The 15,767-nt window shown below is 46.3% G+C and overlaps 1 protein-coding gene across 1 annotated transcript in view; it reads left to right on the top strand.

Annotated features, from left to right (window-relative positions):
* The window catches only part of Pkd1l1 (polycystin 1 like 1, transient receptor potential channel interacting), a 121,580-nt gene that overhangs the window by 21,702 nt on the left and 84,111 nt on the right, over window positions 1-15,767 (top strand). Inside the window, exons 7-13 of the mRNA XM_037208839.1 lie at window positions 1,294-1,413; window positions 1,873-2,041; window positions 2,465-2,704; window positions 4,131-4,263; window positions 7,445-7,651; window positions 11,056-11,237; window positions 13,972-14,190. Of these exons, the coding sequence (XP_037064734.1) occupies window positions 1,294-1,413; window positions 1,873-2,041; window positions 2,465-2,704; window positions 4,131-4,263; window positions 7,445-7,651; window positions 11,056-11,237; window positions 13,972-14,190 (1,270 nt within the window). The remainder of the gene's footprint in view (window positions 1-1,293; window positions 1,414-1,872; window positions 2,042-2,464; window positions 2,705-4,130; window positions 4,264-7,444; window positions 7,652-11,055; window positions 11,238-13,971; window positions 14,191-15,767) is intronic.

Below are 15,767 nucleotides of genomic sequence, written 5' to 3' on the forward strand. Positions count from 1 at the left end.
ACCTGAAGGTGTCCCTTCCCCTGCTGCCAGCTTGGGGGAAGGCATCAAAAACTCACAGTCCAGAAGGAGTCAGAAGAGGGACTGGAATCAAGGGTTCTGAAGGAAACTGTTGGGACACATTATAGTAGAGCCAGAGCGGAGCAGGAAGAGCCGAAATGTTCCGTTCCCGTAGATAGATACAGGCTTAGAAAAAGAGAACCCAGTGGGAGATACAGCCCAAAGAACTCATTCCTGAGAACCCATATTACTTGTATCACATATGGACTGTGTATCCCTATAGCCCTCCTGGGGGAAAACTCCCCAACTAAGTATTACATGACACAGAGGAGGACTTTTAAACCTGCTAAGCAGTGCACTGTAACCAGCCAGCTGACCATCCGTATTGATTTGTCTTATCAAAACTTTGAGTAAAGGGGGTGAGCCCAGGCCACATGTGTCTGTGCTAAGATTTAGAATTGGGTGATTTGAATCTAAATCCTGTGCTAAAGATCAGTAATTGGACACCCTTGTGCAAATCCATAACTTTTCTTTCCTCACATGTTGTGAAACCAGATTGTGATCAAGATTAAGTTTTAGTCATCATTGAGGAGAACATGCCAATCTTATTGGTGGGGCACTTTTAAAAAGAATCTGTATCCAATCCATTTTACTTATGTTATAGTTAAACATTTTTCTTTATAAAAAGAAATTCATAAAAAAGCAATAATAATTTTTAAGCCCATCTCCTTTTTAATATCCCAAATGAGTTGATTTAAATCTTCTTAGATATCACAGCCCTATGCTAGGATCTGATTCAATTTTTTGGTATTTGCCTTCCAATATATGCATACATATGTGTATATGCACACACATGCTCATAAAATACTGTATTATGTTTTAGAGGACTTAGATGAACGAGGCTTATTGTTGGACCCCAATTAAGAATCTCTATGGTGTGAAGACTATTTAATAAATACACACAAGACAAGCATGTTTAACATAAAGCCAGCTAACAAAGGAATCAATGTATCACAAAGGCTGGAATGTATTCATTACTATGCCAAGTTCTCTGAGGAGACAGAAATCATTTAAAGAAATGATTTTTCTTTTTAAAGACAAAGCCTGTCACATAGTTCATGTTTGCCAGCCACCTCATTTGAGTGTATGCTCCAGATTTCAAATTTTATTAAAATTCAAAGAGATGAAGTTGACAATGAGAAATATTGGTGTGTGTGTGTGTGTGTGTGTGTGTGTGTGTGTGTGTGTGTGTGTTTAAATGGATTAAAATTTCTCCTGTGTCTTTTCTCATTTTAGGCACCATCGTGATGCATGGCTATTCGTCTGTTTCTTCATACAATGTGTCCTTTATTTCTCAGGCCCGAGAGGGCAGCGGCCAGGCTTGGCTTGGTGTGACTGTTGGGTATAAGCTGCAATGTGCGTCAGTGTTCTCATTCTAGATATAGCCCTTCTGCCTTAGCAGCTCAGCCCAAGACCCATCCTACTGGCCCTTCAACAGGCTCTTGTATACATGCAGTTTGTTCTGGGACTTTCCTAGGAACCGTAGGCTCTGAGCTCCCACCAGAGTATGGGAGATGGGGGACTATCATGTGATCGTCGGCTGCCCCCACCCCACCTCCATTCCATGCCTTCCAAGCACAGTTCCCAAAGGAGATGGCCACGTTGTCTTGTGAGCCATTACTGATGGCCCTCAGACTTGGGCTCTACCTCCTGCTTGGGCCCCACAGATCTCCCTCACTCCCTGGCTCTGCCTTACACTCACCTTCACAGGCTCATTCTGTGTTCATGCTTCGGTTAGGTGGCAGTGTTGGGGGTTCTCTGAGTGGCTTCCGGCCTTTGTGCTGATGGACCCCTACCCCCCTCTCTTCATCACAGCCGTGTCTATCCACACCAACGGAACCGTGTTTGCTGCAGACACGAACATCACATTTGTGGCTGTTACCAATGAAACTATACCCCTGGAGTTTGCATGGTATTTTGGAGATGACCCACCAGTGAGGACAACTTCCAGAAGCATTAGAAGAAGGCTGAGCATCCCTCAGTGGTCTGTCAATATGCTCTTTAGTGCTGATAAAGCCAATGGTCAGGATAAAGACCACCCCGGCACTATCACAACAGTTTTATTGGTGCTTACATTACACCCAGCCCCTAAGCACTTCTGTGTTTAGCTTAGCCATAACATGTAAAAGAAGAGGGCCTCACCTCCCCCAGTGTACACTAAGTTCAAATCTCTATCTCAGCCCTCCGTATAATATAGATTGTACTTCCTATAAAGAAGGGTGAGGTGCTCACCTCATAGAGACTTGAGAGAAAGGGAACTTGAGAAGAATTCCCTCCATCTTGGCCTTGATACTACCTCGTTGGATAATGCCCATAACTTAAGTTCTCAGCTCTGTCTGTCTGCAGAAGTAATGTGGAGATTCTCGACAGCCTTGTGTTCTCATCTTACCTTGTACCCCATCCTCAGGTACCATGTGATAGTCAAGGCCACCAGCAGGATCGGCAGTGTGGTCTCTGAGTCCCACCTCATCAGGGTACAGAAGAGAATCACGGCCAATCGGCTCATGTCCACTGCCTCAGCCCTGGTAAATGCCAATGTGTCCTTTGAGTGCAGGCTCAACTTTGGCACTGACGTGGCCTACTTGTGGAACTTTGGAGATGGGACCATTGAGCTTGGCAGCAGCTCCTCCAGCCATGTCTACAGCAGGTGAGCCATGAAGGACAGGTGACAGCTGACTGAGGGGGCACATGGGGCTGCCTTCCGAAGGACCGATGCTTAAAACCCCATAGCCAATCTTGTGGGTGATACAGATGACAAACGTTGATGGAAACTTGCCAGGCCTGGCTAGGGCCCTGGGGGAGCTTGCAGTCCAGGGAAAGGAGGCAAATAGAGGCCTTCATTCCCGGGAGTTCTGTCAGCAAAGAAGGTATGGGGTGCAGAAGGCATGACCCACACACACGGCTTTGTAGACTACAGAACCATACTCAGACATTTGTGTGTGACCAGAAGGGGAACTTCCAGCAGGAAATTCCTAGAGGAAAAGTGGGGAGGGGGAACCAACAGAGACTCAAGACAAGGGCATCAGTGGGAGAGGCCTGCAGTAGCACGTGTGTATGATTGGGAAAGAGAGGAGCTAGACGGAGGAGGGGAGGTAGAGGAAACTGTAAGGGCTCGAGGACACACTATAATGGGTCTCTTGTCTGAAGGTAGAGTATGAATAATTCAACCCACTGCTTACCCGGAACAAGGCATTATGGAGATAGTTGTGTGTCACTTAATCACCAGAGGTACTCTGAGAAGGCATTATTTGTTGGTTCTCTTAGTGTACAAATGTCATAAGTGTGTTTACACAAACTTAGATGCCATAAATCTTACATTGTGCGTGATGCAATCAAGAGAGGATGCAAATATTAGATGTAGAAAGCCACCACCAGGTAATGTTGTTTTATAGGAAGCATTTCTTTGTGTAAGCAGGTGCACATTTTCTGAAAGCTATAGTTTATAAATATATAAACCAACCACATAGCCATTTTTATCATCTTCCATATACTGGCCATCATTGTTCATCACGGGCTGCCTAATTCCCACAATCCTCCTATGCTACTTCTCTCCATAGCCAGGACCTTCCATTCTGCCCAGGGGCTGGATGAAGGTGCAGGTTTGAAACCCATTCTGTTCCCTTTTAGTGTGTCAAACCCTAAGGATGGTTCAGGAAATCTGACCGCTAGAATCAGAAGATGTGCCCAGGGGCCCAGAGTTCCAGTCAGGAATGACCATCACTAGGAAAAATTTGAGGCCCAATCTTTGAGTGGCCCTGTGATCAGCAGCGAACTGGATTGTGGCTACTGGGAGCAGTAGGCCCTCGCCTGAGTGTGATGTTGTTCGGAGCATATAACTACCAGTTGACTGGCATGGGGCTTTATCCACACAGGATGGGCAGCTCTACCAAGCAGGTGGAGAACGGCCTCCGTGGAGATCACCTTCATGACCCAGGCCTCTTCTGGCCCTGCTCTTTGGGTTCCCTTGCCATGAGATAGAATAACCCCAGGTCACAGATGTTTATAAAGAGCGAATGAGGACCAGTGTACCACAACCTTGATCTCTCCATGTCTCTGCTCTTCCACCCTTCCAGGGAGGGAGAGTTTACAGTTGAAGTCCTTGCCTTCAATAACATCAGCTCCGCCGTCCTAAGAAAGCCGCTTTTCATCGTGCACGAGCCTTGCCAACCACCTCCGGTGAAGAACATGGGGCCTAAGAAGGTGCAGGTAGGGCTGTTCTGGAGGAATCATCTCGATGGCCTCGCTATAGGCTGCTTCCAAACTGCTGAGCTTGCTGGGGAATGAAGGGAGCTTTGTTGAGTTTGTCCTGCTGTACTCAGCACAATAAAGTCCCTGTGAGGGCTCTGAAGCGGGGTCCCTAAGCAGGGAAAGCCTGGCTTGGGAGGGAGGCCTGGCTTCTACTGGGTGAATAAGTCTTTTATTTACCTATATGACTGACGTTGAGCGCAACTTGCTTTGAGTGGCTTTTTTCTTTTCTTTCTTTTTTGATTATATACGGAGTGATGGCATTTTCAGTCAAAAGGAAAATCGACACCAAAATGAAAAGAAATGACCGATTATATGCTGAGTATTAAATACAGAGCAGAAAATAATTCAGGCTACCTTTTATTTCTTCCACTCCTTTGAGGGCTTTGATTTCAAGCAGTTTTACTTTCAGGTCAAAGGTGTTCAGCCTGATACTTGGGAATCAAAATTCGCTGCTGAGCATTTGCCAAAATACTTTCTCTGATGGATCAGCTGCCAGCCCCGTGCTTCTCAGGTCCCAGCAGCCTCAGAGTGCAGTGGACTTCAAAGAGAGTATGGGGTTGCCCTGGGCAGGCTGTGGCCTTCAGGTGTCCATGTCCCTGGAGGCAAGACCTTTGTAGCTCTCGAGGCCAGCATTCAATGATGCCAGCCTGTTCTGTGCCCTCTGTGTGAGGGATGGACCAAAATGAGGGGTTCTAGGGGAAGACCACAGCTCACAACACTCCAGCTGGAATTCTTGCTCTGTGGCAAAGCCAATACTGTCCTTTGTTTGATTTTGTTTTGTTTTAAGGAATATTTTGTTATTATTGTTGTCTTTTTCATTTATTTTTATTTTATTTTGAGATTGGGTATCACCATTTAGCCCAGGCTATCCGTGAATTCGTTGTGTTACCCAGGCTATCCCAACACTCTCAGTTTTCCTACCTCGGCTTAATCTGTAAAACATTTTCATTTGAGATTTTCTATAAGAAAGGAAAACAATATTGATGACTCCATTTGTTTTTTATACTTCTTGTGTTTTCTAAAAGTATAAAGAAAAATGGAAATGTATGAAATCCAAACAGCAGGAGATAGGTGTATTTATTTTAAATGTTTTTTATTGCATAAAAACATTTCTTTATTATTTTAAAATTACGTGAGTGTTATGGATATGTGCACATGAGTGCAGGTGCTTGCATGGCCAGCAGAGGGCATCGGGTACCCTGGAGCTGGAGTTATAGGAGGATATGCTTGCCCAGCATGACTTCTGGGAGGAAAACTTAGTTCCCCTGCAAGAGCAGAAAACACTCTTAACCCCTGAGCCCTTTCTCCAGCTCCCTGCTCTTGTTTTATTATATGTTGGGGGAGAGAGAGAGAGAGAGAGAGAGAGAGAGAGAGAGAGAGAGAGAGTCAGAGTTTTGAATATGTGTGTCTATCACAAAAATTTGAATCATTGTATTATAGCATGACCACGGTCTCTTATTACATCATCTTGACTTCTGATTTTTAATGGTGGCATATACTGGATCATATGTACAAATTCTACACCATTTCCCAGCATCCTCATTACTGAACCTTGATTGTTTCTAACTTTCTATTACTACAAATAGCATGTGACCCTCTATGCACACGTCTTTAGCCTGAAACATTTTGGTGCACACATTTTTCTTCATGTCCTTAGTATCTCCATGTCACAGAGCTGAGGGACAGAATGCCTCTCAGGAAATGTATTTATTTGTGTCTCCCAGGTGCTACTGTGTACCCCAGTTTGCCAGCATGCAGAGCCAACTCCTACTCCAATGAAAATTGTATAGTTTTAATGTATTTCATCATTTTGAATGTGTATATAAGGTCTGAAAATTGAGAGTATTACAATTTGCCATTGCCCACGTGAGTCTGGAAGCTTTATTGCAAGTCCTATAGTGAAATCAGGTTTAGAGTAGAAACAATGAAAAGAATTGAACAGTGAACTAAATAGTGTAGAAAACTCAAAAGATAAATTTTCCAGTTATAAGACTAATAAATTCTTTCTTTTCCTATTTTTAAGCATTCTAGTCTTTATGTCATTTATGTTTTCTTTATAATAAACTATATTTCAACTAAATTTTAAGATTAAATGTCCCAGTCAGTAGTGGGATGAGGAAAGCAATGCCTTCTTTTATCTTTAGATACATTTTGTTAAAACTTTTCCATATATTTTATTTTGATCATATTCTCCCCCTCCCCCCCACTTCTTCCAGATCCTCCCCATCTCCCTATCCACCCAACTTCATTTTCTCTCTTTCAAAAGAACTAGAAAACAACAAAAATCAAAACATATAAACCAAAAAGAAAATCAAGAACAGGAAGATATTAAAACAAAACAAAAAAACACACAAAAAAATTGGAGACTGTTTTGTGCTGACCAACTACTCCTGAGCATGGGGCTTGCCCTGGAGTACGGTCCTATGAGGAGAGGAAGGGGAACTGAAACAGGAGGATTAAATGGGGGAGGAAAATGTGATGGCTGTGTAAAGGAGGGAATATGGGGAGGGACACTAACATTATAGTTGCTAAATTCTTGAAAGTCCCACTTCTCCATAGATTTTTCTCTTTCCAATTAAATGGAACCACCGCCAGGGGGAGCCCTTGGACCTAGCATCAGCCCCAGAACAGGAGGGGCCCAGGCTGGACAGTCTCCCTCCTAAGGTTGGCTCACCAGGAATGCTTTTCCACATTCAGGGCAAATACCAAAGTTGGGCCAGGATGTTGAGGGGCGGATTATAGCTAGTTCCAGGGGATGGGGAAAAGGACGTAAGGATCTTGGGAAGAACAGCACAGCTCTGAGTACCATAATAAATATACAAACAACAGATAAACAATTAAATGAAATTCTAATGTAAGCAAATCTAGTAACCTTTTCCTTTGACATTTTTCCATCAGTTTAAAGCTTGAAAGGTTATGAGGATGTAAGTATAATACTTACTTTTCTTTTTATAGTTCCAGTGTCTCCTTTTGTCTGTAAAATAAGTGCACTAATGCTATCTAAAGCCCAGGTCCAGGTCTCCTCCTGCAACTTCGCAGACAAATGGTTGGGGACTCACAAGTGACACTTCCCAACAGCTTGCTGTACCCTCAGGGCTGGTGACCCTTCCCTGACATGACCTCTTCTGTCAATTCGCAGATTTGGAGGTCTCAGCCCCTGAGACTTGCAGTGACATTTGAAGCTGCAGTTCTCTGTAACATTTCCCAAGGGCTTTCCTACTCCTGGAGCGTTGTGGACGCTGAGGCGACTGCTGTCACCCTCCCTGCTGCTGTCCACACCCACAGACAGACCATCAGGCTCCCAAGCTACACCCTGGAGTGTGGGAACTACACCGCTGTGGCCAAGGTGGGCTCACTCACAGTTCCTCAAGCCCTGGCAAGCCAACCGACCCTTTCCACAAGCCCCGGAGAATGAAAGGGAGGTCTTCTTATTTTGTCTTGGTTTGGTTTGATTTGATTTGTTTGCTTGTTTATTTGTTTGTTTTAAAAAGTGTGGGTAAGATTTTAAGAGAGATCTTTTATTTCCGCTACAAAAGTGGCTCATTGGAGAAGAAACATTAGCTGTACTGTGTAAGCAAGAGGAACTGAGTTCAAATACCCGACACCTACGTAAAACGGGCAGGCATAGCAGTGTGCAGTGTGCACCTGTAACCCCAGTATTTGTGGGGGGAGGCAAAGACAGATGAATCACTCATGGTCTAGGCTGGTGCATGCACACCACACACACACACACACACACACACACACACACACACACACACACACACACCTGTTAATTTCCCCCAGAGAATATATGTTCTAATGTTGGTCAAGTAATCAATGAAAATCTACCTTTTTAAAGACACCTTTCCTGTGCACCTACTTTGAATAAACCCTGTGCTGATGGAGGAATGGAAGGATATTGATGCTGCCATTTTGGGGTTAAGAACGGAAGATGTCCACCAGAGGGCAGGGCCATGAGAGAAGCACCTCAGCCAGTTCTATGTTTGGGACTGGAAAATGATATAGAATCCCATGGGGGTAGAAAAAGGAAGTCATCGCTTTGAGTAGCTTCATGAAGGAGGGCCGTGAACAGTGTTCACAGATGTAGAAACAGGACAGAGTGGCCACAGGTTGGCCTTGTGCAGTGACTAGAACCAGGAAGAAGGCCCAGGAAGAAGTCCCTGGGGTCAGACTGTAGTGAAGTGGGAAGACCAGGATGAGGAAGTGCTCTTTGGGACCCAAATCTCTGCAATGGGGGAGGGGGGCATGTTCTTGCTGTGTGAAGTACCTAGTCCCGTTGAGGACTGGTCCTAGCCCAGGTCTCAGGAAGCTCATCAGAAAGTGCCCAAACACCCAAACTTACCTTTGTATCCCTCAAATAAACAAGTCTACAGGGCCTGTTGTGAACAGGGGCTCATTTTCTCACTGTTCCTTGATGATCTCGTTAAGAACCAGATGCTGACAACTGGCTGGGTGACACAGGGCCATGGTTTATGCTCTGAGAGGCCCTGTGTTGGTTGTAGGTGGCAGGAAAATCCTTCTTCTAAGCAGGATGTATGGTTCTCTTTGGAAATATTGACTGAGAGGTAGCAGATTTTATTTTCATGAGAGCAGATTCCTAGAGCGATGCCTTTAGGTCACCTTGATCTTGTCATAGTCTAGAAGAAGCTCCTAGGTTACCGTGGGAACTGGCCTGTTTCAGCCCTCATGTGTTGGTGCCCTGGTAGAAACATGAGAAGGTGGAGAATGTTCCTAGATGGGGCCTACCTAAGACAGCTTGCCTTCTCAGACAAGCCCCATACTGGTGTGAACTTGGCTTTGCAGATGGTTAAGTATTGATGTCACTTTTAGAAGACATCACCATTATTTTGGACTCTTCATTAATAGCAGGTCAGAAGGAAAGAGGTTGAAGCCAAGAGGTTCCCTTCTGTACATGTCAGGAGATTGTGGGTCTCAGATTATAGCCAAGGATATGGGTAAAATACTGAATGAATAAGCCCAGGCTCTCATATAGCTGCTAGAAGGGTAAGGGGTCATGGCTGGGGCCAGTATCCATCCCCTATTCACTATCTGTTGGCACATCTGCTCATTAGCTGTATCCGACTCTCTAGCAGGTGCCCTGTCTGTGTCTCGGATTGGTGACCCTCTGATGAAGCATTTTTCTGCCTGCTCTCATCAGTTTGTGATACTCGGGTGTCAGACCTCAGGTTCCTGCCCCTGACACCGTTGCCCCTTCCACAGCAGCTCCACTGGCTTTCTCAGACATGACAGCTGCTCAGAACTTGCTCGCCCCTGCAGTGTGTAGCAAGAACAGGCTAGGGTTTAAGAACAGGCTAAGGTGTATGACGATGCTTCAGCTGCACATTATTTCTCATTGCGGCAACATGCCAGACAAAGGCGACTTAAGGCAGGGTTGATTTGGGCTCTCGATGAAAGGGTACAGTCCATCACAGTGGTGAGGTGTATGACATGAGTGTGAGGTGGCCGGTCACATCGTATCCTCACTGGGCAAGCAGAGACAGTGTAACGCTCACTTTGCTCTCTCCTTGGCACTCTTCCTGGATCACAATCTATGCCCTGCCTACATTCAGGGTGGTCTTCTCTCCCCAGTTCACCCGTTCTGGAAACACCCATAGGAACACACTCCAGAGTGTTTCTGTGATGACTCTAAATCCAGTTCAGTTGATGATGAAGACTAATCCTCATCGCCGTATCATTTATCCATCATCTCTAGTCCTGCTCAGGGGAGTGGCCAGCAGACAGCTCAAGTGACCATGGAAAGACAATCCAGAGTGGAGGCTGAAACCCAGAGAAAGGCACAGCAATTGTGGCATGTGTATTTTTTCCCAAATATCATCAAGATTTTTAAAGAATACTTTGAATGAATACCTACCTTCCTTGCAACATGTTTTAGTAATTCTAAGCTTAAAAATATTCCTCATATATTTAAATTGCATTTCTCAGAGACCATTGTGTGTTTTACCCCCACCTCCTTGGCTGTCTCCTGAAATGCACAGAAGGGGAACCTCCTGGCTTCACTATGAACCCCTTTCCTTCCTAACAGATGGAAAAGGGTAAAGGGAGCCAACAAATGCCAAGACCATGGAGAAACTTACTGTTGACAGTAGAGGTTTGAAAACTGCCAGCCATGTGTACGCAGGGAGCATGGGTATTTGAGTTATCACAAAGTTTACACACTTTGTCTTACTTTGCTTTCTAGTGCCATAATAAACACCAAAACCAAAAACAAGTTGAGGAGGAAAGGGTTTATTTGGCTCACATATCCTGAATCACAGACCATTGAGGGAAGAAGTCAAGGCAGGAACTCAAAGCAGAAACCTGGGGCAGAAACTAAAGGAGAGACGGTGGAGAAATATTGCTCACTTTTCCTTGTTCATTCAGTTTGCTTTCTTATACACCCCAGGACTACCTGTCTAGGGATGGTGCCACCCACTGTGGCCACATCAGTCACCACTTAAGAAAATGCTTCACAGGCTTGCCTGTGGGCAAATCTGATAGGGGCATTTTCTCAATTGAGATTTCCTCTTCTCCAACCACTCTAGCTTGTGTCAAGTTGACAAAAATACTGACCAACACACACCTAGATAACTCTCCATTTAGGCAGACTTAGATATTAAAAGATCCATGCTCTTCCCTCCAGCCATATCCTCAGATGAACACTGTCGGTGACTACTGTAGTTAGATGTATAGGTCCAGAAAGCATCTGCTTTGCTCTCATGTGCTACCCCCTTGCCTTTGGTCTCTCAGGTTCAGATCAAGGGAAGCATAGTATATAGCAACTACTGTGTTGGTGTGGAGGTTCGAGCCCGGGCTCCTGTCAGCGTGATCTCTGAAGGCACACACATCTTCATTCCCAGGTCCACCACAACCTCCATCATCCTCAGAGGGGTCCAGTCCTACGACCCTGACAGTCCAGGAGCTACTCTTAGGTAAGAACACAGAGCTGTGAGGCTCTCAGGCGCCTACTTCTTCAAACTCTGGCTCAGGAATATTAGGAGAGTTAGTCTGGGATTTCTGCCAACATAATTTAAGACACTTATGTGTAGCAGCTTTCTTTAGTTGAAATGCTTTAGTCATTAGCCAATATAGGAAAGTGTGAGTATCTTGTTTAAGGTGATACTTAAAATTCGATATTGGAATGCACGTTGTAAATGCTCCCCTTTCACTGGGCCTCCTTAGTCAGATGCCTTTGTGTGGGGGAGGCAGAGGGCTGCCTGTAGAGTAGTGTGGTTCCACTCTGCGGTCCCAGGCTCTGGCCCAGAAAGCCCAACAAGAGGACCTTTCCCAGTCTTCTGAGGTGGTCCTCTTCCTTCTGGCATTCACCCTCTATGCAAACAGCCCTCCCATAGTCTCAGACTCACGTCCTCCACCAATCTGCTCTGTGCTGTGCATGGCCACTACCTGTGTGCCCCTTTCCTGTGCCTCAAATCACCCAACCACAAACTCCACATCTTCCCACTGTCTTCCCCACCTCTGTCCAGGAAACAGTGCTTTTTTTTTTTTTAAGTTAAAAATGATTTTTATACAATATATTCTGATCACGGTTTCCCCTCCCTCATATCATCCCAAATCCTTCCCCCTCCCCACACATCCAAATCCATGCCCCTGCCCTTGTCTCTCAAACAGGTAAATAAACCAGAACAAAAAAAAAAAATAAGAAAGAAAAAGCACAAGAAACATATATACATGTTAATGTGCACACACAAATAAAACCCATGAAAACACAAAACCAGAAACCATAACAACATACAAGCACAAGCTCAGTTAGGTTAAAAAACAAAACAAAACAAACAAACAAAAAAACTGTCCAAACTAAGCAATATAAGAAAAGAAAAAAAAAAAAAAAACTCCAAAAGTACCATTGAATTCATTTTGTGTTGTCCATCTACTGCTGCCCCTAACTGTGATTTGTATACACAGTGAGGCTCCATGGAAGGAAACTGAATGTTCCCTTTTGAGCATTTGTCCATTGGAGATAGCTTCTTGTTTAGGATGGGGGTTCATGTCCACTTCCCTCTCTTAGTGCTGGGACCCCAAGGAAACATTTCTTCTAGTCACTCAGACCAAAACTTTCCTCAGAGTCTTTAGCGTCTTTCTCTCTCACACTTTGTGTCTCCTCTGTCAGGAAATCTCATTAGGTCTCCCATAGGAACCAGCGCCCCTCCCCACTTCCCCCGCATTGCCTGGGTGGAGCCACCAGGGCCTCAGCTTACGTCCATCCTCAACTGCAGCCAATCCTCCAAGACAGGATGGAGTTTTCTAGAAAAGGTTAGATGCCCTTACTTCCCTGCTCTGACCTTCTTCACCCCCATTTGACTCAGAGGGGAAGCCACTGTCCTGTCTGCCGCGAATCCTGTCTTAACACTTACTCCCCACTCACGTGGCTGCTGTTCATTGCCTTCCTTCATTGAGTTTAAGTTCAGAGCAGCAGGACCCTCACTGGATACATCCCCGCCCCATGCCCGACAGCAGAGAGGTCCCTATGTTGTTGTAACCCCTGCTGTGATCCTGCGTGGTTACCACACCCAAGTGTGAGATTTGGTGCTTCGTTAGTGCACCGGAGGCGAGAGGTGCCCTCCCCCACTCCAGCTGTGCACACGCTGTAGACACAGCTCTCAGCTACCAGTTCTTCACCCCCAAGCCAGACAAACCAGGGCTGTGTCTCCATCATCTTCACACCGTCAACTATTAGGACTCATCATAGTGCCTGAAAACACGAGAGCTTGGTGTCTCCTGCTAATGTGCTTCTGGGCAGTAAGGAATCTTTTGGGGGGGAATCATGGGACGGTTTCTCTGTGCAGCTTGAGAACGGCACTGGACACTGAGTTCTGGTGTGCCCCAGGGATGCCTCTTCCCAGCGGAGGTTAAGAGGCTGCGGCAGTACCCCTCAGAATGCAGTACCTGCAGGCTAAACACGAAAATGGACTTTTAAAGGCTCAACAGCAGTTCAGGTTTAAGAGACACTTAGGGAAGCGGGTTGCCATGGTGAGGCTGGCCCAGATTGCCAGTGCCTTTCTATACCGTTTCCTGTCCGCCACGTGCCTGTTTAAACGTGTCTCCCTCTGTGGATTAAGATCTGCTCAAAGCTGGGGTGATGCCGTCCGTCTCCCACTCCACCCCGATGGTGCAACCATCTTCGTCTTGTGGCTCAAGCAATTATCAGGTTACAGGGAGACGGTGAGATGGAAAGAGAATCAGCTCGCGGTTCCTGCTGGCCCCACTTTTCACCAGCCCTGAGTGAAACAGGGCAGCTCCCCAAGGCCTCTACCAAGGTGTTTCCTTCCTAAATGTGGGATAGTGTGACCTTCCTGTCTTTCCGTGTGGCGGTGTCTCAAAGACGAGATGCAGCGCTGGCAGAGTCAGCATGAGAGAGTCCTTCTAGGAACTGCAGGGCTGTGTTACTTATGAGCAGGGGGAGTCACCAAACACAGGGAGGGTAAGGAGTGAGTGGACAGAGTGGCTCCAGGGCCAGGGTGCAAGACACAAGGCAGCCGGAAGCAGAACTCTAGGTGGAGTACGGTGGTCTTTGTGCCAGGGAGTGGGAGAGACAGGCCCAGCTCCTGTCACTGATGAAAGGAGTGAGGGGTATCATTTCTTCCCAGCCACATGTGCCTTTAACACACAGTGATGCTGACCACGCCCCTCCAATGGCTTCTTCAACAGGTATCACTGGACCTGCACTGCAGCCAGCTTGCCAAGGTCCTGCTTCGAGGACTCTACTCCATACCAAGTGGACACTCAGGCTCCTGCCATTTCCTTCCCAGCAAAATGGCTCAGTGAATGCTGTGACCAGTTTCTTGTGACACTGACAGTCTCCAGCAATGGACGGAACTCTTCTCAGGCCGTGATATTCCTGTCCACCCATCCTGACCCAGACTTCAGGTACCCTGGCCCTGGTCATATGTAGCTGAGCACTCTGGCTGGTGACGGCAGCTTGAAAGGAGTCTGTGTCCATGGAGACCAGTGTAAAGTTAGGCCATGTGGGGACCACACCAAGGAAGAAGGTGGTGGCCAGGGAGGGGGTAGTGTCTTGGATAGTTCTGCTGTCCCTTGGGCTAACAGTGATACATCAGTGACTCTAAATGATGTTGCCAGTGAGTCTGTCCTGTTACAGCACCCAGCCCCAAGGTGGAAGACCAATGCTTAAGGATGATGTTAGAGGGTGGTAAGGCAATCTGATTTCCAGACCTTGGAGACTTCTGGGGATTGCAGGATTGAAGGGATGCAAGTGCAGGTCCAGTTGTGACATCTTAGAGCATGAGGGATTACAAAGCGATGCTAAGAACCCATAAGCTCTTCATCACCAAGGCTACCAAAGTACTCATGTGTACAGCCCCAGAGACCAAAAGCAGGTACCAGGACTTGAGTTGAGCAGCCAGGATATGCAAGAACACAGAAGCCTCTGGGTTTCCCCCTTCAAGGTCTAGGTTATATGGGACTGAACAGGGGCTGAATTCCAGGGGAACCAACTTTGGGGATAGCACACGATTTACACACTCCTGATGCTAGTGCACCCGAACATTTATGGATAGTTTATTTCTGGGATTTTCCATTCAATGTTTCAGATGTTGGTTGACTGCAAGTAACTGAAACTAAAGACAACAGCCACTGCATACATGTGTACACACACACACACCACATGTGACAGGCTGATTTCTTTGAGGAAGCGGCAGACCTGCCCTGCTCTGGTCCTTCTTGCCTCCTCCACTTGGCATTACATGGTGAAGCCATGGCTTGGGATGTGCCATGAATCCTGCATACCACTTAGAAAGTCTTCTCTGTACTCAGCCTTTTAAAGAATCCTCACATCCTATAGGAAAGGAATCCACATAACAAGGTCCAACGTATTCTCTCACACTACCTCATGGTGTCCCAAAGAGCCAGAGTTCATGAAACGCTCTTTAGGACTCAGCCCTGGGCAAGCAAAGAGCCTGGAGAGATTGCCAGGGTGTAGCTATAGTGACTCAGAAACATGTGTATGAAATGTGGGACTGGGTAAGGTATGATCCCCGTGGGCATTGTAGGGCATGGGGCAGCTCATGACCCAACAGCCCTGCCCAAGTGAGAGGCAAAGCTGAGCTAGATGGCTGTGGCAAAGGCAGGTGTCTTGGAAGGGCCCAGGTGTAAGTGGTTTGTAGCTATGGAATCAAGCATGTGGTGAAAAGGTAAAGAGATAACTCATGTGTTGACTTCTGTGTTTGAACAGCATGGCCAGCACTGAGGCTGGGTGACAAAGAGAATAAAGCCCAGGACTAGTTGACATGGAGGAAGTCTCAAAGCTTCCCTGAACTTGGGGATGTGTGGATGTGTTCATCTGGTGTATTAGGTCAAACCATGCTGTGTGAAGTGTGGAAGCTGGTCACATGGTCTGTGCTCCGCTACACAGGTTCTGATGATACATTCAGTTCTCATAATACAGAGCCAGGACAGATGGTCCAAACATGGCCATCCCAAATGCA

This window comes from Peromyscus leucopus, chromosome 10 (genome assembly GCF_004664715.2).
Source record: "Peromyscus leucopus breed LL Stock chromosome 10, UCI_PerLeu_2.1, whole genome shotgun sequence".
In the NCBI taxonomy this organism is placed as follows: domain Eukaryota; kingdom Metazoa; phylum Chordata; class Mammalia; order Rodentia; family Cricetidae; genus Peromyscus; species Peromyscus leucopus.